The 26,826-nt window shown below is 40.1% G+C and overlaps 1 protein-coding gene across 1 annotated transcript in view; it reads right to left on the bottom strand.

Annotated features, from left to right (window-relative positions):
- LOC128647389 (complement C3) overlaps positions 1-26,826 on the bottom strand; it is a 572,326-nt gene that overhangs the window by 69,900 nt on the left and 475,600 nt on the right. The window contains exons 25-27 of the mRNA XM_053700176.1: positions 16,280-16,436; positions 4,992-5,081; positions 3,207-3,360 (exon numbers count right to left, since the gene is read on the bottom strand). Of these exons, the coding sequence (XP_053556151.1) occupies positions 3,207-3,360; positions 4,992-5,081; positions 16,280-16,436 (401 nt within the window). The remainder of the gene's footprint in view (positions 1-3,206; positions 3,361-4,991; positions 5,082-16,279; positions 16,437-26,826) is intronic.

The following is a 26,826-nucleotide window of genomic DNA, read 5'->3' as shown; positions in this document are numbered from 1 at the left end:
CAGAGCAGGCGGACGTGTTATGGAGCAGCGGTCTTTAGACCGCTGCTTCATAACTTGTGTTTCCAACGAGCCTGAAGGCTCGCCAGAAACACGGGGCATGAAGCTCCATACGGAGCTTGATAAATATGCCCCTAAGGCTAAACTTTTGGCTCCTTAGTTGTCCTTAGTTGACCTTGCACCTCCATACACATAAAAACAAAACAGCAACATTTTTAGAGTATTACAGTGCACGTGAAGACAGGGACTCTGCCAAATCCCCCAGTCACAATGATACAAAGTAGTTGTCCACAGCACTGGCATATAAAAATCTTCTTTTATTAGTAAACAGACATAAAAAGCGACGTTTTGGGTAGACAACCTTTACTCATGCTTTATAATTACACAATAAATTTCTCACTTTTAAAACCATTCAAACTCGCCCCAACCACATGCATGCGGCTCTGCTGCCACCTACTGGTGAAAAAATATTACTACATTGGGGGGGCGTGTTCATGATCAGATGCAACTTTAGGTCCTGATTCTTCACAGACAAGCAGCCACATATCCAAATAAATTCAAAGAATTCTACTAAGCAAAACTCCAAGCCTGAAGACTCGCTGGAAAAACAAGTTATTAAAGACCACTGCTCCATAACCTGTCTGCCTGCTCTGACGCTGCGGACAGACATCACTATAAATCAACCCGAACAAATACGATTGGGTTGATTGACACCCTCTGCTAGCGGCCAATTGGCCGCAAATCTGCAGGGGGCGGCATTGCACCAGCAGTTCACAAGAAATGCTGGTGCAATGATAAATGCAGACAGCGTATGCTGGTAAGAACTTAAAGACATCCAGGCTGCCCGGCTCTCGGGCCAGCCTTCTTTTATGTACTTCATAACCTCTTGCAGATCTGTGTCCAAATATGTCTCTTTCTTTATTTCTTCCAGTTTCCTTGAAGAAATTGATTTAGAGGCCAGAACTGAATCAACATACACTTTCACAACAGATTTGGTAGAGGATTCTTCTGCAGCAGCCAGCGGGAGCCTGGATAGTGTATCTGCCACAACCAGTTGTTTCCCCGGCACATGCACTGCCTGAAAATTGAACCTGAGTAGTCTCATTAAAAGTCTCTGGCATCTTAAGGGTGTTTTGTCGATATCATAAGAGTTGATTAGAGGGACTAATCGTTTATGGTCAGTCTCCAGACTAAATTTCTCTAAACCCACTAGATAACGCTGAAAGCGCTCACAGGCCCAAACTGCAGCCAGGCAATCTATCTCAATTCGAGCGTATTTTGACTCAGAGTCAGCAGCCGTCAGTGTGCGGGAACAGTAGGCGATGGGCTGTAGTTTATTTTCATTTAACTGCAGGAGAGCAGCCCCAAACCCATAACTGCTTGCATCAACACTAACCACAGTCTTTTTGGAAGGGTCGTAGAACCCCAGCACTGGGGCAGACCCCAGCAGGGACTTGGCCTGCATAAAAGATTTTTCTTGTGAAGGTCCCCAGATCCAGGCAACGTCTTTCTTTAGCAACTCTGTGATAGGGTGTAGAACTGTTGATAAATCTGGAAGAAACTTGCCCACATAATTTACAAGGCCCAATATCTGTCTCAGCTCATGTACATCAGAAGGACTTTTCATCTGTTCAATAGCACAAATTTTCTCGGGGTCTGGTTTGATGCCATTCCCATTGATAATATGCCCAAAGTAACATAATTCAGTTTTCATAAAGTGACATTTTTCTTTATTTAACTTCAGCCCAGACTCTTTGATAGCCTGCAGCACACAACTCAAACGCTGATCATGCTTCTCCACTGTAAACCCATACACTAGAATGTCGTCCATGACGACTGCCGTGCCCACGTGGTCGCTCAGGAGAGAACTCATTTCCCTTTGAAAGATTTCAGGAGCAGAGGATATCCCAAAGGGGAGTCTGCAGAAGCAAAACTGACCTACCGGTGTGATAAAGGTAGTCAGTTTGCGGCACTTTGGATCTAGGGGGATCTGCCAAAAGCCGCTAGAAGCATCCAATGTAGAAAAGAACAACTTTGGAGCTATATCTTCTAATGTCGGCAGCACAAATCTCTCTCTCTTCACTGCCTCATTCAACCTTTTCAGGTCGACACAGATGCGCACCTTTCCGTTTTTCTTTGCAACCGGAACAATGGGGGCACACCAATCAGTTGCTTCAACAACCTCTTCAATAACCCCCATAGACTTCAAGAGCATAAGCTCCTTCTCCACTTGAGGCATGAGCGGGAACGGAATTCTACGAGGAGTAGAAATACTGTATGGGACTGCGTCACTTTTAAGTGCTATACGGACTGGCTTGCAATTCAGTAGGCCCAATTCGCCAAACATATCTTTGGAGATCTCATTCACTCTGGCCACGAGGCCCAAGTCACAGGCTGCTTTCCTGCTCAATAAATTGCTAACACACTGACCTCGAATCACATGCACCCACATAGTAAATTTCCTTTGCTTGTACTCACAGCTGGCAAGAAATTTCCCCGCACAATCAATGCGGCCACCAGGACTATGGACATTTATAGTAACCTTCACCAGCTGGGGCTGTCGAGGCAGTTTCATAAATGCAGCAAAAGACATTACAGTGATATCTGCTCCTGTGTCAATCTTATAATCAACTGTGGCTCCCATTACAGTAAAAGTAACCTTCCAATCTTCCTTCCTTCCATAACTTCTGTTTCCGTACTGAGCTTGATAAATAGGCCCCATAGCGTTGGATGGTTATATACAAGCTGTCACCCTGACCCACTTCAGAGCTGGGCGGCTTTGTGGAGCAGTGGTTAGATAGCGGTAACCAAAACAGTAGGACGGAAAGAGTGGAATGTTTACAAGACGATTCCTGCTTACCTAGATGTGAGTATGGATATATAATTATGTGGGTGAAACATCTATCTGCACCTAAGAAAAATTTGTGCTGTTTCTCTTTAGAACGTAAATTATTATTAGAGACGTTTTGAGAGCAGTGTGGAACTTGAAAGTTGGACTGCTCTTTGTTTATCTTGTGAATTTTATGGACTTTTACCTATTTATGAAATATCTTTCTAAAGCTATATGGATATTTATTATGTGTTTTTATACATTTTGATGCAAAGGAAAGTTTTAATTGAATATTCATAAGATTTAAGTTTCACCTTGCTAGTATACTTTACCCTTTGTGAGCAACCTAGGTTTTGCAATTTTCATTTAATAGACTCACCTTTGCTTACAAAACGGTCAATTATGTCTGATCCCTTAAGGTTCCCAACCAAAGACAAGGCATATGATGAAATGACAACACTGTAAGTTTGTTTTAGAATTGGCAGTTGGTTTTCCAGATATTTTTCAGCCCTTCTTAGGGCATTGGTTATGGCCTGGAAATATAAAAATAATATTGGAAAGAAGGATTTGTTATGCATTTTTAAAGGAACATTAAACACTTTGAGATGGTAATATAAAATGATAAACCGTATATATAAAAAAAACCTCTGCAATATACTTTTATTATTTATTTTGTCCCCTTTTCCTGTAATTCCATTCTGAAATTGTAAGATTTTCAGTTCCTGTCAGAAAGAGAAGTGCAGAACACTGTTATATTCCACATAGCCATTGGCTGCACACTCTAGTGACCTATTTATAACTATCCCCAATTGGCCATAGCAGAAAAGAAACCTAAGTTACAACATGGCAGCTCCTATTGTTTTATAGACACTAAGGGCCAGATTATGAGTGGCGCATTGGGTTTCACTCGCAAGCTAAATTTTACTTTCAAATTGTAATATGTGCATTAACCCCCACACGTTAAAAGATTGCTTTGAGCAGTGTTTGCGCGCAATCGAAAGCGCTAAATAGAGCGTCACTTGTAATCTGGAAAATAGAAATGATTATTTACATAACATTATATCATATATATATATATATATATATATATATATATATATATATATATATATATATAAAGAAAGCATATTCTAAGCTATAGAATGTAACACGTTACATAGGGGTCAGTTCCTATCTCTTTTATATCGGTTTTACTCATTTTCAGTTTTGGCCAATATGGGAAATCTTTTTCTCGAGTGATTACAATCCAAAATGTATTCAACCACTAAAGGCTCACAGCTGCAAAGGATTTTTCAATAGAAAAGTTCTCGACTGTTAAGCACTGGGGATCAAAACTGGAAAATCAACCTTAACTACACACATATAATGAATTAACCAATTTGTGTGTAAGTGAAATACTCATATATGAGATGAAACTATTGTTATCTGAATTCATCCTGATCACTGCTAAATAATATGAATGTCATTTGTATATAGGTATGATGGGTAGACTGGGCATGTTTATTTAATGAATATATGGACATTTTTAATATTTTGAAAGTATTGTTTTTCTCAATATCTCCAATTATTGATTGAGAAAGCATCATTTTCCAGTTTTTGCGTCTTCATGATGAGGATTTCAAAAGGAACTGCACTTTTAGGTTTGGCCTTTCAAATTAGATTTTGCCTTTGTGACCAGGATTTCAATAATGTAGGAATAAAAATGGAAAATGTTACTGTTGTAAACAGGTTTTGTCTTTGCAGTCAGAAATGTGCAATCCCATTTGAAATACTGTTCATGAAGGCGCAGATCCATTTAAAAGCTTGTCCCAAAGTCTCAATCCTTTTCAAATCCTGTTTATGAAGGCACCTGCGCAGAAAAATAGAATTATTCCCAATTGTCTTGGAATACTTTCAAATATGTCAAAAAGGACAGTTCGGGACTTCAACAAGTGCCTTTAGATGTCAAATTTGAGAAATAAAAATTTGAAAACCTGTTGAAAAGTATTAAGAAAATGGGTAATCAAATGAAAAAGTGCACTTTTTCCATCCAAAAATTAGCAAAAAACATATTGGTCAATAGATTGTAATTGACCCATAATAAGATGTGATTTCCCCATGGAATTGAGCATAGCCTCATAGCTGAAATTGTTGGGGTAATCCATGCATTCCACTGTACACTTACTGGTATTGAACATTTCTTGTCCACTTCATGGAGTGCAATGACAACAAATGCTGTAAGTGATGCATCATTTTCTGCTCCAACGAATCCACCCTGGAAAATAATTTAAATAATAAATAAAAACGGATCAGTAATGAAATTTCTGACAGGTACAGCATAACATCTGTATAATGTAAAATGTAATTATGTTTGTAAGCAGTTGACTTTATTTGATGACGTAATTTTTCACTAGTGACTAGAGAGACAATTAGATACTTCATTCATCATATATATGAAATATAAAAATGATTCTTCAAAACATGACATTTCAAAGAGTGTTTGAAACTATTAGAAAAACTTAAGTAGTGGGACAGAAAGTTCTATATTGTGAAAGTTAGACATGTGCTTTTTGATTTGTTCCGAATTGAAATTCGGCCGAATTTGTTAAATTCGGAGATTATGATCGATTTGAATTTCCGAATTACGGTAGTACCGAATCTACCGAAAAAATCCGAATTAGTTCGGATTTATTCATCACATTCGGATGGCCATGGATTACACTAGTATTGTACAGTATATTAGGTTATATCACTCTGCTATGGGTTACACCTAATATACAGTACATAATACTAGTCTAATACACAGCACATCCCACCTAACACATACCAAAATTCAGAATTTCCGAATCGAACCGAGCCTAATCCAGCTGAATTTATTCGAATCCGAATAAATCCGAAACTAATCCGAAACGAATTCATTCAAATTTTTCCGAATTCGAATCGTTCCAAACCGAAATTCGAAAACATCCGAATCAATCGACCATGCACAAGTCTAGTGAAAGTATTATGGACATGTTCAAGATAGGTCAAGTGTTAAACACAAACAGAAAGGGACACCTGCTCAAATGGTAATGAACATAGCTAAAGTAGCTCAACAAACCCAATCAACAGATTGAAAGTGGACCTGGCAAGTGGTTTGTGTGTGTGAGAGTTTGTTTGTTCAAAAATGTGTGCCTGGATTGTAGATTTTGGAAAAACAATTTCAAGGCCTGATAGATACTAATCCAATGTACAACCTGTTTTGGATAATGGAAACTAATATTACCTGGAAATCCTCCTTTGCTAAATCTTAAATCATGGCTAGAGATGGAAAAGCATATGGAGATGACCAGAGTGACTGAGCAGTAGCACCCATAACACAATAATAATATTGTCCAAATGCTCAATAATATAAAGTGTCCAATTATGAAATCAAGAAACTATTGGAGTGAGACTATATGCCATCATTTTTTAAAAAGGAATCCTAAGTTATTTTAGGAATGGAGTTCTATTTCCCTCTAGAAAAGCTGACTGTAGGTGACAACATAAACCGAGATTTTTTTTTCTAAAAAGATTATCGCAGATGAGCAGGAATATGATAGTTTCCCTTGGTAATGTTGTAATCATCTCATAGTTGGCCCTAATTTAACTTCCACACAGACCACCACACAGTATTATATATAATTTGCATTGTAATTTGAATTATGCAATTTACTTCTGATTTGTGTGGTTGCTGGATGTAGGGCATGCAACTCATGTTTTAAATTAACATATAAGAGAATATTTACTCTCCTTAGTAAAGTACAAAAAACTCTGGTGGTTAAATATTTCACCACACATAGGGGATTCTTATATTTACACTCTTAAGATTTCAGGCTATAGTTTCTATCCCTACCTCTATAACTGGAAGTGGTAGTGTGGTGGCCCTTAAATAAAGAAGTATTGTACACTAGATTTTTAAATGTTGATGATCCAATTATATAGTCTGATTATTTTTAAATAACAGACACCTAGATTACAAGTTTTGCACTATAGAGGGTAGTTAACGAATGCAACAAAAGTTGCGCTATTTCACCCTCCATAGCGCTGCCATTACAAGTTTTTGAAAACTCGGGCTTGTGCGTGTGATATGGCTCTGCATTGAGCTCCATACCGCACAAAATACAAGCGCTGCTTTGACGTGCTCGTGCACGCTTTTCCCATAGACATCAATGGGCAGACAGTGTCAGAAAAAAACAACACCTGCAATTGCGGAATGAAAAGCTCCATAACGCAGCCCTATTGATGTCTATGGGGAAAAAAAAGTTACGTTTAAAGCTAACAGGATTTAAGCAGCTCTCATTCCTATTGGCTGATTTGAACAGCCAATAGGATTTTAGCAGCCCTAATTCATATTGGCTGATTAAAATTTTTCAGCCAATAGGAATGCAATGGTACCCCCAGTATAAAAGGGGTACCTTGCTTTTGAATCCTCAGTGTGCAGCGGATGATCGCATGAAGAGGACCTCCACGTCGGATTGATGGACTTCCACCTGGACCTCCGCCTCCACGCATCGACTGCTCCACCTCCACAGGGATGAAGAAGATGCCGGTCCCGCGGTGGATGAAGATGGAGCTGCCTCGATGAAGATGCCATCTGGATGAAGATGGAGCCGCCGGATGAAGATCGTTCAAGCGAGACTTCAGCAACTGTGAGTACCTAAAGAGGGGTTAGTGTTAGGTTTTTTAAGGTTTTTTTGGGGTGTTTTTTTTTTAGATTAGGGTTTGGGTATTTCTTAAAAGAGCTGAATGCCCTTTTAAGGGCAATGCCCATACAGATGCTCTTTTCAGGGCAATGGATAGATTAGGTTTTTTTAGATAGTTTTTTTATTTTGTGGGTTTGGAGAGGTGGGGGTTTGTAATGTTAGTGGGTCTTTGTATTTTTTTTAGAAAAAGAGCTGATTTCGTTAGGGCAATGCCCTACAAAAGGCCCTTTTAAGGGCTATTGGTAGTTTATTATAGATTAGGTTTCTTTTATTTTGGTGTGTTTTTTTTTTAAATGGGTAATAGGAATATTTGTTATTATTTTGGATAATTTGTTTGTTATTTTGTGTAATTTTTTTTTTTTTTGTTTTGTGGTATGTTTTTTTTTTTTTTAGAATAGACATTTCTTATTTTTAATGGGCAGCAAAAGATCTGAATGCTCTTTTAAGGACAATGCCCATACAAATGTCCTTTTCAGGGCAATTGGTAGATTAGGTTTTACTTTATTTTTATTTTGTGGGTTTAGGGGGTGAGGGTTTGTATACTGTTAGGGGGTGTATATTTTTCTTTTGTAGAAAAAGAGCCGATTTCTTTAGGGCAATGCCCTACAAAAGGAACTTTTAAGGAACCTTGATAGTTTTTTATAGATTAGGGTTTTTTTTTTGTTTTTTTAAACAGGGTATTATAATATTAGAATAGGAATAATTTTTATTGTTTTGGATAATTTTGTTATTATTATGATAATTATTGTTATTTTTTGTAATAGTAGTTTTTGTTTTTTTTGTAATTTTAGTTGGCTAGATTACGAGTTTTGCGGTATGGGTGAAAAAGCAGCGTTAAGGCTCTTTTTTTCACTACCGCTGGTATTACGAGTCTTGCAGGTTTAGCTGCACTGCAAACTTTTTTGGCCTTAACGCAACGTAATTACCGCAGCTTTCAAAAAGTCCTTTTTCAATGGGACTTCCATAGCGCCGGTATTACGAGTCTGCCTGGGAGGCCAAAAAGTGAGCAGTACACCCTATACCATCAAGATCCATACTGTAAACTGAAAGTCAGTAGTTATGGGTTTTACTCTACAAAGCTGTAAAATAAAACTCATAACTAAAGTTCTAAAAAGTACACTAACACCCACAAACTACCTATTAACCCCTAAACCGAGGCCCTCCCACATCGCCGCCACTAAAATAAAAATATTAACCCCTAATCTGCCGCTCCGGACATCGCCGCCACTATAATAAACATATTAACCTCTAAACCGCCGCACTCCCGCCTCGCAAACACTAGTTAAATATTATTAACCCCTAATCTGCCGCCCCTAACATTGCTGCCACCTACCTACATTTATTAACCTTATTAACCCCTAATTAGCCACCCCCAACTTCGCCGCCACTATACTAAATTTATTAACCCCTAAACCTAAGTCTAACCCTAACACCCCCTAATTTAAATATAATTAAAATAAATCTAAATAAAACCTACTATCATTACCTAAATAATACCTAGTTAAAACTAAATACCTGTAAAATAAAACCTAACCTGCCTTACAATAAAACCTAACCTTACACTACAATTAAATAAATTACATAAATTAAATACAATTACCTAAATTACAAGCCCCCCCCCACTAAATTACACAAAATAAAAAAAGAAATTATTAGATATTTAAACTAATTACACCTAATCTAATAGCCCTAACAAAATAAAAAAGTCCCCCCAAAATAAAAAAAAAAACCCTAGCCTAAACTAAACTACCAATAGCCCTTAAAAGGGCCTTTTGCAGGGCATTGCCCCAAAGAAATCAGCTCTTTTACCTGCAAAAAAATACAAACAACCCCCAACAGTAAAACCCAACACCCACACAACCAACCCCCCAAATAAAATCCTAACTAAAAAAACCTAAGCTTCCCATTGCCCTGAAAAGGGCATTTGGATGGGCATTGCCCTTAAAAGGGCATTAACTCTTTTTTAAGTGCCCAAACCCTAATCTAAAAATAAAACCCACCCAATAAACCCTTAAAAAAACCTAACACTAACCCCCGAAGATCCACTTACAGTTTTGAAGACTGGACATCCATCCTCAACGAAGCCGGGAGAAGTCTTCATCCAAGCGGCAAGAAGTCCTCAACGACGCAGAGAGAAGTCTTCATCCAAGCCGGCAGAAGTGGTCCTCCAGGCGGGCAGAAGTCTTCATCCAGACAGCATCTTCTATCTTCATCCATCCGGCACGGAGCGGCTCCATCTTCAAGACATCTGGCGCAGAGCATCCTCTTCAATCGAAGTCTTCTTGCAGAATGAAGGTTCCTTTAAATGACGTCATCCAAGATGGCTATCTCATACCCAAGCTACCCAAGAGCAAGGGGAACCTAGAATCTCAGACACTACAATGGCCGCAACTGCTGACACGCAAACAAGCGTGGCAGAAGACTCAACTCACACGGAGGAAAAACCGACTAATGGTTGCACAGAAATTGTTGAGAACTGGGCATAAGAGCTCCTTCCCGTTGCCCATCCAGGTGAACTCCCACTCATCTGGCAGCAGCGGTAGCAATTTTAAGACATTGGCTTCCAAGTTGAGACATTGGGGCCTATCTATCAAGCTCCGTATGGAGCTTGAGGACCCGTGTCTAAAGACCGCTGCTCCATAACCCTGTCTACCTGCTCTGATGAGGTGGACAGGAATCCCCAAAATTCAACCCGATCAAGTATGAACGGATTGATTGACACCTCCCTGCTGGTGGCCGATTGGCCGTGAGTCAGCAGGGGGCGGCATTGCACCAACAACTCTTGTGAGCTGCTGGTGCAATACTGAATACGAAGAGCGTATTGCTCTCCGCATTCAGCGAGGTCTTGCGGACCTATGATAAATTGGCCTCAAAGCCTACAGCTACAACCCCTGAGCACCTTTGAAGTCGACCCATATGTGACCCGACAAGATAGCAGAAACATGTTAACCCAATGTGCAGTCACACACCTCCTGGAGTTCAAACCACTGCTTACCCTAGGCTTAGCCTCCGATCAGATCCTGAATATAGTATACCAGGGGCTGCTGACAGATACACCCGATGCTTCCATTAATTCTACTCCACAGGACCTACTGAAACCCGTGATTATCCAGCCATGGAAAGTGAGTACTTAATCTCACAGACTTGCAGAGGGGGGAAGCCATCCTAGATATTGCAAGCCGAACATTTGGGAATGTGAATATTCCATCTCATAGATCCGGAATCAATTGAAACTCTGGCATCTATTTATCAAGCCGTCAACCGCAAATACGCAGGAATTCCGCAGCGTGATTGTGGAGAGCTTGATTCGCCTTATTTATCAAAGGCTACAGACCGGCAAAAGTAGAATTTTGTGACGTAACATGCGATTCGCCGGTTTCAGTCCGACACAGATCGATGCTTACATCACTACAGATGTTCCGGATGCAAATTCGGCACTATCTGACTACTTTTGCTAGTTATCAAATAACTAGCAGGTACGCTCACCACTATTCAGGCCCTGTGTACCTGGTTTTCAATCCCCTGCCCTGGAGGCGACGGATGCCATAGGAATCAAAGGGAGCCTGAAAGTAGCGAAAGCTTATGTTCGCTGCTGCCAGATATCCCATTGATTCCTATGGTAACGTTTACACCTAACACCCTAACATAACCCCTGAGTCCAAACACCCCTAATCTGCTGCCCCCTACACCGCCGACACCTACATTATACTTATTAACCCCTAATCTGCTGCCCTGACACCGCCGCAACTAAATAAACCTATTAACCCCTAAACCGCCACTCCCGGAGCCCACCGCCACCTACATTATGTTATTAACCCCTAATCTGCCGCACCCCTCGCCGCCACTATTCTATATTTATTAACCTCTAAACCTAAGTCTAACTTTAACCCTAACAACCCCTAACCTAAATATTATTTAAATAAATCTAAATAAAAATGAATATTATTAACTTAATTATTCCTATTTAAAACTAAATACTTACCTATAAAATAAACCCTAAACTAGCTACAATATAACTAATAGTTACATTGTATCTAGCTTATGGTTTATTTTTATATTACAGGCAAGTTTGTATTTATTTTAACTAGGTAGAATAGTTATTAAATAGTTATTAACTATTTAATAACTACCTAGATAAAATAAATACAAAAGTACCTATAAAATAAAAACTAACCTAAGTTACACTAACACCTAACACTACACTATAATTAAATAAATTAACTAAATTAAATACAATTAATTACAAATAAATACAATTATCTAATGTACAAAAAACAAACAAACACTAAATTACAGAAAATAATAAAAAAAATTACAAGATTTTTAAACTAATTACACCTTATCTAATCCCTCTAACAAAATAAAAAAGCCCCCCAAAATAAAAAAAGCCATAACCTACACTAAATTACAAATAGCCCTTAAAAGGGCCTTTTGCGGGGCATTGCCTCAAAGTAACCAGCTCTTTTACCTGTAAAAAAAAAGTACAAATCCCCTCCCCCAACATTAAAACCCACTACCCACACAACCAACCCTACTCTAAAACCCGCCCAATCCCTCCTTAAAAAAAACTAACACTAACCCCTTGAAGATCACCTTACCAGGAGAGCTCTTCACCCAACCGGTCCGAAGTCCTCAACGAAGCCGGGAGAAGTCTTCATACAAGCCGGGCAGAAGTGGTCATCCAGACGGCATCTTCTATCTTCATCCATCTGACGTGGAGCGGGTCCATCTTCAAGACATCCGACGTGGAGCATCCTCTTCATCCGACAACTCCTGACAAATGAAGGTTCCTTTAAGTGACGTCATCCAAGATGGCGTCCCTTCAATTCCGATTGGCTGATAGAATTCTATCAGTCAATCGGAATTAAGGTAGGAAAAATCCTATTGGCTGATGCAATCAGCCAATAGGATTGAGCTGGCATTCTATTGGCTGATGCTGGCATTCTATTGGCTGATTGGAACTTTAGATACTTTTATTTAATTGTAATTAATTGTATTTCATTTATTTAATTATAGTGTAGTGTTAGGTGTAATTGTAACTTAGGTTAGGTTTTATTTTACAGGTACTTTTGTATTTATTTTATCTAGGTAGTTATTAAATAGTTAATAACTATTTAATAACTATTCTACCTAGTTAAAATAAATACAAACTTTCCTGTAAAATAAAAATAAAACCTAAGCTAGCTACAATGTAACTATTAGTTATATTCTAGCTAGCTTAGGGTTTATTTTACAGGTAAGTATTCTGTTTTAAATAGGAATAATTTAGTTAATCATATTAATTTTTATTTAGATATATTTAAATAATATTTAAGTTAGGGGGTGTTAGGGTTAGAGGGTTAGACTTAGGTTTAGGGGTTAATACATTTAGAATAGTGGCGGCGGTGTAGGGGTCGGCAGATTAGGGGTTAATAAGTGTAATGTAGCTGGAGGCGGTGTAGGGGGCGGCAGATTAGGGGTTAATAAATATTATGTAGGTGGCGGTGGGCTCCGGGAGTGGCGGTTTAGGGGTTAAACAGGTTATTTCATTGCGGCAGGTCCGGGAGCGGCGGTTTAGGGGTTAATAAATGTATTCAAGTGGTGGTGGGCTCAGGGAGCGGCGGTTTAGGGGTTAAACAGTTTAGTATAGTGTGGGTATTTAGTGACAGTATACAAATAAAGCTGAGCAGCGAGATCGATGACTGTTAGTTAACAACAGTCCGCTGCTCATCACCCTGTTCTTGGTGCGCGGCTTTTTGACAGCTTTTTTGTTAAATATGGAGAACGTATTCAGGTCCGCGGCAGCGATGTTAGGCGATGTCAGGCGAGCGTATTGGTGCCGGCGAATGCAGGTAAGGTAAGTTGACGGGTTGATAAATAGATGCCTCTGCCTGAGATTCATCTCTCTCTCAGGTCTAACTATTTTTATATAACCCTGTTGAGTGCTTGATACTACCCTTTTAGAAAGTGTTTAGTGCTTGATAGTATGATGGACTCGCACCAGAACCCAATTTTAGCACAGGACTTTATTTTTAAAGATATTCTATCTATTGTCGTCTGGTACATTTGCTCTAGCCTACTAGACATACTGTAAATGCTTGTTTGTATGAACAAATAATAGATGAATAGGTATATAATTATTTTGTTAATAGATAGATAACATGTCAGTGAGGCTGTTACCTACTTGTCTTAGTTGTCTAGCATGTTTTATATGTCCGAGCTGTAAGACCCACTATACTATATACTCCTTATAGATTCTCTGTTAGTCCAGTTGGAAACTATATTTAGTCTCAGCCTACTCTTTGATAACTTACTGTTTAATAGTTCAGTATAGGATATGATATTTATACATGTGACATTACCACAGCTCTTTTATCCAGAAAGCATATATATATATATATATCTTTAATTATATGTCGGCATCCATGTATAGATATGATATTAAATAGTGCACATATAGTTTACAGTGTGGTTTATATAGACTATGCAAAGCCAAGAACATGTTTTTAAGTTTGATATTGGATTATAATATAATGCTTGTCATTATGGTAATGCATATGTTAGGGGGGGATAAAGTTTTATAGTTGCAGATTTATGTGAAACCCTAAAGGAATTCAATATTGTTTTGAACCCATTTGGTAATAGACCTACACATGTATTAGCCATATAATATACTAAATTAACTGCTAGGACTTAAGCTTTTTGCCACATGGTATAGGGCCCATGCTCATGTGGCAGCCTTACATTCTTTTTAACATCCTTACAACAAAGCTTCGTTCTTCAGATTATATATATGAGGCTAGATGCAGACTGATTCATGTTCGGGTGTGTTATACTGTATTTATATTTTAATGATTTATCAAATATGTACCCCCTTCTCTACCTTCACACTTAACCCCGCTAGAATAAATATAGTCAAAGTCATCTAGAAGTTACCCTATCTGTATAACAGGAATCAGGGCAGCCACATATGAATATATGTACCTTATCAAGATCTTTCAGATATCCTATAACCTATGCTGTTTCTTCATTTAAGAAATTCATATATAGATACCTCTTATCATTTCGTCTTAGCTCTTATAGTATTGTACTGCCACCCCCGCTCTACCCCCCCCCCAAGATACTGCTTACTGGGTAAGCATAGGAAAATGCATCCCTAGAAAATCCTAATCTTTCCTTATCCCCCCGAAAATCCCCATAGCTGACGATAACATTTGAGAGGACCATGTGAGGCCCATATATATTACATGGAGAGAACATTTTACTAGCTGTCCAATTATCTTTGAGGAGATATAGAATTATCTATATGGTTAACAAATTAAAAATTATGGTGTGACATTGTTTACTTAACCCTTTAAGGACACAGCTTTCTGTTTGCTCAATTGTTTTATGACGGAAAAATTCCGTCATATGTCCTTAAGAGGTTAAAGTTTTCATATAGACTATCATATTTTGAGATATTTTTATATTCAAGTATACTTTATCAACCTACAATAATTCTCACGAAATATCATCTGTTGCAATACTTATGTGATATCACACCATCTGTACATTTTACTACATGATAAGCTCGAAAATTGTAATATATCAGATGATTGTACTTCTTTATCACCTCAATAAAAATTATGGAGAAAAAAACGCAAAAAAATTATTTTAATGCAGGAGCATATTATTGCCTAGGCTGACAAGGCATGTGCCTAGGGAGGCAGATTGGGGGGGGGGGCAAGACTTTCTGAAAGCTCTGTTGGGAGCAAAAGAGTATGCAACCATAGGGGAAAACCGTGAGCCAGGGGTGGTTGAGTCCACCTAACTCCACTCCCTCCCTCAAGGTAGGACCTGCAGAGCACAGCATCATTTATTTCGAATCTACAGTGAACCATATACTGTAACTTCACAACCAGCACTATTTGCAAATGCCAGCCTAAAGCGACAGTCTGCTCTCTCCCTTGGAGTAAGACCTGCAGTTGCAGTTCCTAACCGGACCGTGCAGAGCACTTATCTTTAAGCAGCATGCTGGGAGGAGGTGGAACTGCTACCAGGAAGCGCACCAGACAACAGGTCGGCAGCACTCCTGCGGTCTCCACCAACTCACTCATCAGACACTGCCAAAGGACAACACAACAGCTCAGACACTGAGCCAAATTTCTATGAGGAGCTCAAACTGAGCTGCACCTTGGACTATACCTCAGAATTTTGAGTGCCTACGGCAGCACAAAACCTAAATACGCCTTTTTTTTATTGCATTTTATGGGGGAGATTTATTAATCAGCAGGCCAATTGGCTGCAAATCTGCAGGGGGCCGCAATACACAAGCATGTCACAAGAAATGTCACACTATCCCTATGTGTTTTGCTATGCATATATTTAAGTGTTAACAGTACTTGAGGTCTTCAAAAGCGCAACAATTTCCATAGCTATTTTGTTTGGTAACTCAGAACTTGGAATATAAAAGATAACACACTAAAAAGAGGTTGATTTTATTAAGATTCTCTGGTAAATCTTTTTTATTAAATCTACTTGCAATACCAAAATGTAGAATAACACTCTCTGCACTATCTGTTGCGCTCCACTTGTAAACTTGCCTTTGGAGAGCAAAGGACACAGTCATCATGCCATAGAACTACTCCTTAAAATCTGCCACCTTCCCCTAAATCCTGCTGCCCTAAACACAGGATTAGCTAGCCTAGGCCAACATATGCCCATTCATTTTTATATTATTAGTTACTTTAAACTGTTATTCACAAAATAAATACATCCATTTAATCAATACCTGCATTGATCGAGCGTACACTTTTCCTCTCTCTTCAAACCATCCACTATTTTTTTGTCTTGTAGTTAACCAGGAAGCAGCGTTACATAGCATAGTTTCATCGATGTGCATCAGTGAGCTAGCCAGAGCAAATATTTTGACCACATAGGCAGTTAACCTGTTGAAAACCAAGAATATTAGCACAGTTAGAAAAAGACTATTATTGTTTTATTTTCCACTAGCCAAAATAACATTGTATCACTTATTGTATTTGTAATGGTGTGCTCTCAATATACCCTACATAATACTACCCAAAGCAACAAGCACCCTGGCATTGTGCACTTTTTCTAGATATATGTGTTACATTTACATTCCCTATATGTAATGCTTTCCCCCTTTTTTAATCCATCCATCTCTTTTCATCTTACAACCTAGTGACGCCTGTACTCCTAAAACATGTTAAAATATCAAGTACTGTGTATACCAGTGAATGTTTTGTGAGCTCTTTGTTTTTTATCAATGTTTAAATGTTTGAAGGAATTGTGAATATAAAAACTAAAAAGAAAATGCTTCAAAGTTTTGAGAATGTTTTATTGCACTATTGCTTACATATAAGTATGTTTTACCCCTGCAAATTCAGCCTCAACAGTAATATACTACTGGACGCATCAGGTAAAACAATGACTTATGTGTGTAGCCAACAATTTCCAGCTAGCTCCCAACATTGCTGCCCCAGAGTCTAACCAGGTATGTGTTTCAACAAAATATACAAAGTGAACAAAATCTATTTAATAAAATAAGTAAATTAAAAAGTCTCTAAGGGGTCGAATTATCAAGGGCAGAATGGCCCCTGATCCGCCTTTTTCCGTGCAAGCCTTCAGGCTTGCCTGAAACAGCAGTTAAGAAGCAGCAGTCTTAAGACCGCTATTCCTTAAATGGATCCGCAATCTCTGAGCGGCAGACAGCAATCAACATGATCAAATATGATTGGTTGATTAACACCCTCTCCTAGCGGCCGATTTGCTGCGAATCTGCAGGGGGCGGCATTGCACAACCACCAGAACTGCTTTTGCAATGCTAAATGCTGACAGCATATGCTGTCGGCATTCAGCAATGTCTGGTGGACATGATATGCTACAGCGTATCATGTCCGCCAGACATTGGTACTTCGGCCCCTCTAACTCAAACATTTATGGTTTAGATAGAACAAGTAAGTTTGACTTTCATGTTTCTTTAATAGATAGACATTGTAGTTATTATAACCAATTAAGCTTCAATGGGTATTATTGCTCCTTCTGTTTGTTTCAGGAGGTATATGCATCACTCGAACAACAGTGCTGAAATGTGGATGGCCATGCCTCACTCAACTAAGCATAAAAGGTTAGCTCACTACTGTATACAGAATCTATATGCAATAAAATACAAAATAGAAAGTGCAAGCTTAAATATAATGAAACCTAAAAGACATAATCTGAAGTGTAAAACAATACAAAATACAAAGCACAAAGGGTAAATCCAGCAGTCTGTCATTGTTTCTTCAACAGCATGTTTGGAAGATCATTTTTCCAAGTTGTGCCTTCTTTTCTGGGGTTTCATATGGATTTCATATCTATGGGATTTTCTTTGTCTGATTAGAGAAGGCTCAAGTTAGTTTTAGCTTGCTTAATTCTTCTGTTTATTCATTTTCCCTCAGCTGTTTTTTGTATGGGGGTATTTTGATTTTTTATTGTAGCATCTAATGCTTCTATGTTTTGTCCATTTTCTTTTAGATCTTTTTTTTTCAGATTTGCTTGCTTTGGCTGTGATACAGGAATCTTTCTGAGCTTTCTCAGGAATTAAGTCTGGTTTTCAAAACAGGTCAGTACCTGTCTTGGTTGAGATGATCAGTAGCCTGGGCTTCTTTGTCGTAGGACTATTTTTTCTTCCAGATTTCAAATCTCTAAGCCTGTTGGCATGAGGTTTGAGTGATTGATTTTTAAACTTAGGGGCTTTTCAGAGTCTATGGTTGAGACTCTGTTTCAGGTTGGGAAGCTTGCATATAGGATTTTTTTATAGGATTTTTAGGCCATTTTATTCCTTGATATTTTGGAATATTACTTCTCCTTTATTCTTTCAGAATTTTTTTTTGTGCAGGTTGGTTTGGATAAGGGCTTATCTCCTAGTCTATTGAAAGGGGCAATTTTTTGTTCTTTTTTCATTAGGGAGACTGGTTATGTTTCTTATTTTCATGTTTCATTCAGGCTTTTGGACCATACGCAGCTTGTTCTGCCAATTTCTCCATCTTGAGTTCTGGAATTGGTATTGATGTTTTACAGGCTCCTCCATTTGAGCCCATGCATAGGGTAGTTTTTAAGATTTCCTTTTTGGAAGTTTTTGTTCCTTTTAGCCATCTCTTCTTTTAGATGAGTTTCTGAGATATCTGCTCTTTCCTTATCTTTTTCTTCTTTCTGATAAGGTGGTTTTTGGGACATTGTTGTTCTTTCTTTATGTTCTATTTTTAGAATACTTTAGAGAGGTTTCCTCTCGTTTTGATTGTTGTTAGAGCTTTGTAGTTCTATGTTGGGGCTACTGAAATTTTTCTGATTTACTTCTGGGTTGAAGAGCTAGTGCTTTCTCTTGGTTTTTGCTTGGAGCTTACGTTTACCGGTATATTGGCATACTTGGAGGTGGGACAGCCTCCACATAATAGTTTTTTTCTTCTCATTCTACGGGTTCAGTTCCCTCTTCTTGGGCTTTCTGGAATGAGACTTTTGTTGACCTGTTCTGGCTACACAGCTTGGTTTTTTCTTGTCTTTTTCTTTATTTTCTCTATTTTTATTTTTTTTATTTTCTACCATTTTTGTTTCTTTGGTGGTAGCCTTTGGTATAACGTTCTTCAGGCAGTGATTTTAGCATGATTTTGCCTGTTGGTTATTTTTTGTGTTCCTTTGATTATAGAATCTCTTCTTTATTTGGAGGGTTGTGGATTTAGTTTCCTTATGGATACATTTTTTTTTTAATCCCACCCTACTTTTTTTTATTACTCGTGGACTCTGCACAGTTTTGGTATTGGTTCCCAGGAGTAATGGATGATGGACTTACCACTTTTATGAAAGAAAACATAATTTATGCTTACCTGAAAAACACAATTTATGCTTACCTGATAAATGTATTTCTCTTGTGGTGTATCCAGTCCACGGATCATCCATTACTTGTGGGATATTCTCCTTCCCAACAGGAAGTTGCAAGAGTCCACCCACAGCAGAGCTGTTATATAGCTCCTTCCCTAACTGCCATATCCAGTCATTCGACCGAAAACACGCAGAGAAAGGAAAAACCATAGGGTGCAGTGGTGACTGTAGTTTAAATGAAAAAATTACCTGCCTTAAAATGACAGGGCGGGCCGTGGACTGGATACACCACAAGAGAAATAAATTTATCAGGTAAGCATAAATTGTGTTTTCTCTTGTAAGGTGTATCCAGTCCACGGATCATCCATTACTTGTGGGATACCAATACCAAAGCTAAAGTACACGGATGAAGGGAGGGACAAGGCAGGTACTTAAACGGAAGATACCACTGCCTGTAAAAAACCCTTTCTCCCAAAAATAGCCCCTGAAGAAGCAAAGTATTAAAATTTGTAAAAATTTTGAAAAAGTATGAAGTGCAGACCAAGTCGCCACCTTGTAAATCTGTTCAACAGAAGCCTCATTTTAAAAAGGCACAAGTGAAAGCCACAGCTCTAGTAGAATGAGCTATAATCCTTTCAGGAGGCTGCTGTCCAGCAGTCTCATAAGCTAAACGGATTATGTTTCTTAACCAAAAAGAAGGAGAGGTTGCTGAAGTCTTTTGACCTCTCCTCTGTCCAGAGTAGACAACAAACAAGGTAGATGTTTGATGAAAATCTGTAGTAGCTTGTAAGTAAAACTTTAAAGCACGAACCACGTCCAAATTGTGTCATAGACGTTCCTTCTTTGAAGAAGGATTAGGATACAAGAATGGAACAACAGTCTCTTGATTGATATTCTTGTTAGATACCACCTTAGGTAAAAACCCAGGATTGGTATGCAGGACTACCTTATCCGTACGGAGGATCAGATAAGGAGAATCACATTGTAAAGCAGATAACTCGGAGATTCTACGAGCCGAGGAACTAACTACCAAAAGGAACTTTCCAAGATAAAAGTTTGATATCTATGGAATGAAGAGGTTCAAATGGAACTCCTTGAAGAACCTTAAGAACCAGATTTAAGCTCCATGGCGGAACAACAGGTTTAAGCACAAGCTTGGTTCTAACCAAAGCCTGATAAAAGGCCTGAACGTCTGGAATATCTGCCAGACGATTGTGCAAAAGACTAGACAGAGTAGAAATCTGTCCTTTTAAGGAACTAGCTGACAATCCTTTTCCCAAAATCATCTTGGAGAAAAGATAATATCCTGGGAATCCTGATTTTACTCCATGAGTAACCCTTGGATTCATACCAATAAGATATTAACGCCATATCTTATGTTAAATTTTCCTAGTGACAGGCTTTCATGCCTGTATTAAGGTATCAACGACTGACTCGGAGAAGCCATGCTTTGATATATCAAGCGTTCAGTCTCCAGGCAGTCCATCTCAGAGAAGTTAAATTTAGATGGTTGAAAGGACCCTGAGGTAGAGGGTCCTGTCTCAGAAGCAGAGACCATGGTGGGAAGGATGGCATGTCCACCAGATCTGCATACCAGGTCCTGTGTGGCCACGCGGGTGCTATTAAAAACACCAAAGCACTCTCCTGCTTGATCTTGTGCAAACACCTCCGGAGGGAGTTCCCACTCCCCCGGATGAAAGTCTAACGACTTCGAAAATCCGCCTCCCAGTTCTCAACACCTGGGATATGGATAGCTGATAGGAGACAAGAGTGTCCAGTGAATTATTTGAAGACTTCTAACATCGTTAGGGAACTTCTGTTCCCCCTTGATGCTGATGTAAGCCACAGTCGTGATATAGTCCGACTGAAATCCGATGTACCTCAGAGTTGCTAACTGAGGCCAAGCCTGAAAGAGCACTGAATATTGCTCTCAGTTCCAGAATATTTATTAGAAGGAGGGTCTCCTCCTGAGTCCACTATCCCTGAGCCTTCAGGGAGTTCCAGACTGTACCCCAACCTAGAAGGCTGGCATCTGTTGTAACAATTGTCCCATCTGGCCTGTGAAAGGTCATATTCTTGGACAGATGGACCCGAGATAGCAACCAGAGAAGAGAATCTCTGGCCTCTTGATCCAGATTTAGCAGGGGGGACAAATATGTGTAATCCCCGTTCCACTGACTGAGTATGCATAGTTGCAGCGGTCTGAAATTTAGGTGTGCAAATGGCACTATGTCCAGTGCCACTACCATTAAGCCGATTACATTCGTGTACCGAGCCACCGAAGGGCGCGGAATTGAATGAAGAACACGGCAGGAATTTAGAAGCTTTGACAACCTGGACTCCGTCAGGTAAATTTTCATTTCTACAGAATCTATCAGAGTCCCTAGAAAGGAAACTCTTGTGATTGGGGATAGAGAACTCTTTCCTTGTTCACTTTCCACCCATGCGATCTCAGAAATGCCAGTACTTCGTCCATATGCGACTTTGGAATTTGGAAATTTGACGCCTATATCATCGTCTAAATAAGGGGCTACTTCTATGCCCCGCGGCCTAAGGACCGCCAAAGCGACCCCAGAACCTTCGTAAAGATTCTTGGGGCTGTAGCTAACCCGAAGGAAAAAGCTACAAACGGGTAATGCCTGTCTAGAAAGGCAAACCTGAAAAACCGATAATGATCTTTGTGTATCGAAATGTGAGGATAAGCATCCTTCAAATCCATTGTAGTCCTTTAATGACTCTCCTGGATCATAGGTAAGATGGTACGAATAGTTTCTATCTTAAATGATGGAATTCTTAGGAATTTGTCTAAGATCTTTAGATCCAAAATTGGTCTGAAGGTTACCTCTTTTTTGGGAACCACAAACAGAATTGAGTAAAAACTCTGTCCCTGTTCCTCCTTTGGAACTGGATGTGTCACTCGCCTAACTAGGAGGTCTCGTACACAGTGTAAGAATGCCTCTTTCTTTATCTGGTTTGCAGATAATTGTGAAAGGTGAAATCTCCCCTCTTTTGGGGGGGGAAGCTTAGAAGTCCAGAAGATATCTCTGGGATATAAATTCCAACGCCCAGGGATCCTGGGCATCTCTTGCCCACGCCTGGGCGAAGAATGAAAGTCTGCCCCCTACAGGATCCGTTACCGAATAGGGGGCCGTTCCTTCAAGCTGTCTTAGAGGCAGCAGCAGGCTGTTTGGCCTGCTTATTTTTGTTCCAGGTCCGGTTGTCTCCAGATTGTCTTGGACTGAGCAAAAGTTCCCTTTTTGTAAGATTAGAACTGGGATCTAGACCTCAGCTGCAGAATTGTTTTCACCTTCTTTAGGAGCGTAGCTATTGTTCAGGTACGCTCAAGTAATAAAGTGATTTTAATTAGTAGGTGGTAAATACTCAGGTCTGATATTTGTCAGATGGTATAGAGATCTGAGGTTGTGCTAAAAGTGTTGGTGACTTCACCTTTGGTCTGAGCAGATTGGATGTCAGATAAGTACAGAGGAGTAATAGGTAGAAGTGTAAATGCCAAGTTAGTACTAGACCAGCACAGTAGGGGTTACTGGAGAGAGTGATGATACACAGTGCAGCTCCTACCTCTGAATACCCAGTGTGTATCTGTCTGTCAGCACAAGGTAGCGTGATGGCTGTGTGCGCAGCTCCTACCTCTGAATAGACTGTGTGAATCTGCCTGTCAGCACAGGATATGCTGATGGCTGTGTGCGTAGCTCCTACCTCTGAATAGACTGTGTGAATCTGCCTGTCAGCCAGGCCCGGACTGGCCATAGGGCATACCGGGCATTTGCCCGGTGGGCCGCCGGTTACCTTAGCCCCACCCACTTTTACTGCTGACTAAAAAAAAAATTGAGAACTATTTTTTGTCAAATATTTATTAAACTTTATTATCTGTAGTCTTTATTATCTGTAGTCTGTTAAACTTATTATATATTACTAGTCTGCAGCAAAAAAGTGGGCCACCAGCCCATAAACAAACAAAAATGGGCCCATTCAGATCGGCCGCACAGGCAGCGGCGCACTGCTTCTGGCCTGGGTCTGAGCGCACTGTTAGTGACGTCACAGTCACACACACCGTCGCCCTGCACGCGGCTGCACTACACTCATGCCGCGTGCCGGGTCCACGTGACAGAGAGGCTGTGAGGCAGCGGCTTTTAGACTGACTAGTGCTGCGGCTGCCCCTGTGTGTCACGTGACATGGCATGGCATGGTGTGCAAGTGGTTGGAGAACTTGGAGACCTCACCGGAAAGATGCTGGCTGCCACCGGGCCGGGTGGGTCTGTGTGGACTGGTCCTGTAGTGTCCTGAGTCCTCCATAGGCTGAGGCTGAGCCTCCATTGGAGGCTCAGCCTCAGCCTATGGAGGACTCAGGACACTACAGGGGCCCTCCATCATTAATTATGTAATTCCGGGGGGCTAGTGGGCAGCGCCAGTGATGATGACACCTGGCCTCCTTTCAGGTGGAGTGGCAAGAGCTGATCTGCTTGCCCCAAGTGTTTGACCTGTTGTTCCTCAAACACCTAGTCGGGGGGCTGCCGCTGCACACTGTGTATACCAAGCTTAAGCGGCTGGACATCGCCCCTGTGGTGTGCGGTGGAACAGGTCTGCATCCTTTTTACCCTGTTTATCTGTCGGGTATTTTTGTAGCAAACCATAGCAGCCGTAGGCCAGGCGGGACATTTCATGTGCTGTGTCACACGGTGCAGAAGCATCGCCTGGCTTTGCACTACTGGGAGCTAGCTGAACACATCTAGTGAGTTAATAATAAGTACATGTGTGTGTAACCACCTATCACCAGCTAGCTCCCAGTAGTGCATTGCTGCTTAGGATATGTACATACTTTTTTTTAAACAAAGGATACCAAAAGAACAAAGTAAACTTGATAATAGAAGTTAGTCTGAATCGTAAAAGTTTACTTTTGGCTTTCATACTCATTAAAATATAGATTAAAGTTTTGGCTGATTCAGATGGAATTGTTTAAGAATGCACTTGTTTTTCATGAAAAAAACAAAATGTTTTTGTTGTGTTATTTTTATATTTTACTTTATTTTTTCATACCAACCAATTGACAAAATACAGTGATTATAGGGTATTGGAAATGTTAAATGTTTTTGTCACTTAAACAAGTATTATACTTGCCATGTTTGGTATACGGTTAAATAAGAAATGGTGAGCAAAGTGTGTGTGTGGGGGGGGGGGGGGGGGGGGGGAGTGGGCCTCTTTGCCCTAAAATGCCCGGGCCTTTTTTTGGTCCCAGTCCGGCCCTGCTGTCAGCACAGGATATGCTGACAGCAGAATTGTAGCAGAGTTCAGTTTATGCAAGGGAGAGGTGGAACAGCTGAATCCTTAGTTGGAAGCTGTTCAGAGGGTAATTAAGAAAGTTCTCTTTGCAAAGGGAATTATAGAAGAGGATTCCTTAGAATCTGAGGCTCAGAGTAATTTGAGAAATAGGACGTCCTATATTTATAATCCAAGTTAGGAGAGAAGGCAAACAAAGTTAATCCATATGCACAGCGTGCAGTTCAGGAACAAAACAAATTACCAAGCACTTGTCTGCAGGTGTGCTGGTACTGATATAGGTAAAAAGGGTGGAGTTACTAGGTGAGCAGAAGTTTAACCCTTACAGGATCCCCCTCTCAGGCAAGCCGTCCCACGGCTTGCGGACGGGGGCGATCAGGATGCCTCCGATGGAACAAGGCAACCAATCTCGGTGCATGAATGTTAACCGAGGGTTCCCAGGAGTCGTCCTGACTGGTGTAGCCCTTCCAGCGAACCAGGTACTATATGCCACCATTATGATGTCTGGAATCTACGAGTTCTTCAACTTCGAATTCATCGGGTAAATCCTGAATTGGGTCAGAGGGAAGTACAACACTGGTGTCCCTCATAAGTCTAGCAGGTTTTATCAGTGAGACATGGAATGTGGAATGAATGTGCAAACTAGGAGGTAGACCCAGAGTGACTGCATTTTCGTTAACCAATTTAGTTATGGGAAACGGACCTATGAACTTCCTGGCAAGTTTCTTAGCAGGAATGTTCAAACTTAGATTTTTGGTTGAAAGCCAAACGAAATCACCAATAGAGTATACTGGAGATGGCCTTCTCCTCTGGTCATAATATTTCTTTTGAGAATCTTGAGCCTGTTTGATGTTATCTTGAAGAGTCCTAAAGACCTCCAGCATGGAGTTAGTCAACTGGTCTACCTGTGGAGAGTCTGAGACAACACCTGGGGCTAAAGAAAATGTAGGGTGAAACCCATGGTTGGCGAAGAAAGGTGACATCTTAGTACTGGCATTGCTTGCATCATTATAGGCATATTCGGCGAGAGGTAAATATTCCTCCCAATCATGTTGATGTTGTGAACAGTAACACCGGAGGTACTGCTCAAGCAATTGGTTTGTTCTTTCCACCTGTCCGTTCATCTGTGGATGATAGGAAGACGAGAAACGATGGTCGATCTGCAGGATTCTGCAAAGATGTCTCCAGAAGTTAGATGTGAACTGTGTCCCTCTGTCCGAATACAGTGTTGAAGGGATTCCATGTAATTTGATTATATGCTTGACAAATAGTGTTGCTGTCTCTGCTGCTGTAGGGAGTTTATGGAATGGCACAAAGTATGCCATCTTGGTGAGATGATCAATGACTACAAGGATTGTTGTTTGTAAATTCGAGACTGGTAATTCTACAATAAAATCTAAACCAACATGTTGCCATGGTTTCTCTGGAATGGGTAGAGGTAACAGAAAACCAAATGGGCTTTTATTTTCGTTTTTGCAGGTTGTACAGATAAGGCAACTACTTATGTGTTCCTTTATTGAGTCCTTTAACCCAGGCCACCAGAATTCTTGTGTTATCCGTTCTGAAGTGCGTCTCACTTCCTGATGTCCGGATAGAGGGGTATCATGGAACAAGTGAATCAATTGTTGTCTAAGACTGACTGGGATATACAATTTTTCATTGTGGTAGTAGAGGCCATTGGAATGTAGAGTGACCTGATCTTTTGGTAAAGCGGAATCAGATTTTAGTGCCTCCACGATTTGTTTTGAGTAGGAAGATATAACACCTAAGAAGCGTTCTGGAGGTATCATAGATTTTTGTGTTGAGGTTTCTGGGGGTTTGTCCTCTTTTCGTGACAAGGCATCTGCCTTGCCATTCTTGTTTGCTGGTCGATAGATTATATTGAAGTTGAACCTGGCAAAATACAGGCTCCATCTCACCTGTCTTGCGGAAAGGGTCTTGTTGGTTTGTAAATACTCCAGGTTTTTATGATCAGTGTAGATCACCAATGGATGGAGAGTGCCCTCGAGAAGATGCCTCCAATGTTCTAGTGATCTCTTTATTGCAAGGAGTTCTTTGTCACCAATAGGATAGTTTCTCTCAGCTGGTGACATGACTTTAGACAGGTAAGCTACTGGATGGAGTGGGGTGGCCGGTGTCTCTCGTTGTGACAGTACAGCTCCC

Source organism: Bombina bombina, chromosome 2, assembly GCF_027579735.1.
Source record: "Bombina bombina isolate aBomBom1 chromosome 2, aBomBom1.pri, whole genome shotgun sequence".
NCBI lineage: Eukaryota > Metazoa > Chordata > Amphibia > Anura > Bombinatoridae > Bombina > Bombina bombina.
The sequence above is the reverse complement of the archived record's forward strand: the minus strand, read 5'-3'. Positions and strand labels throughout refer to the sequence as shown.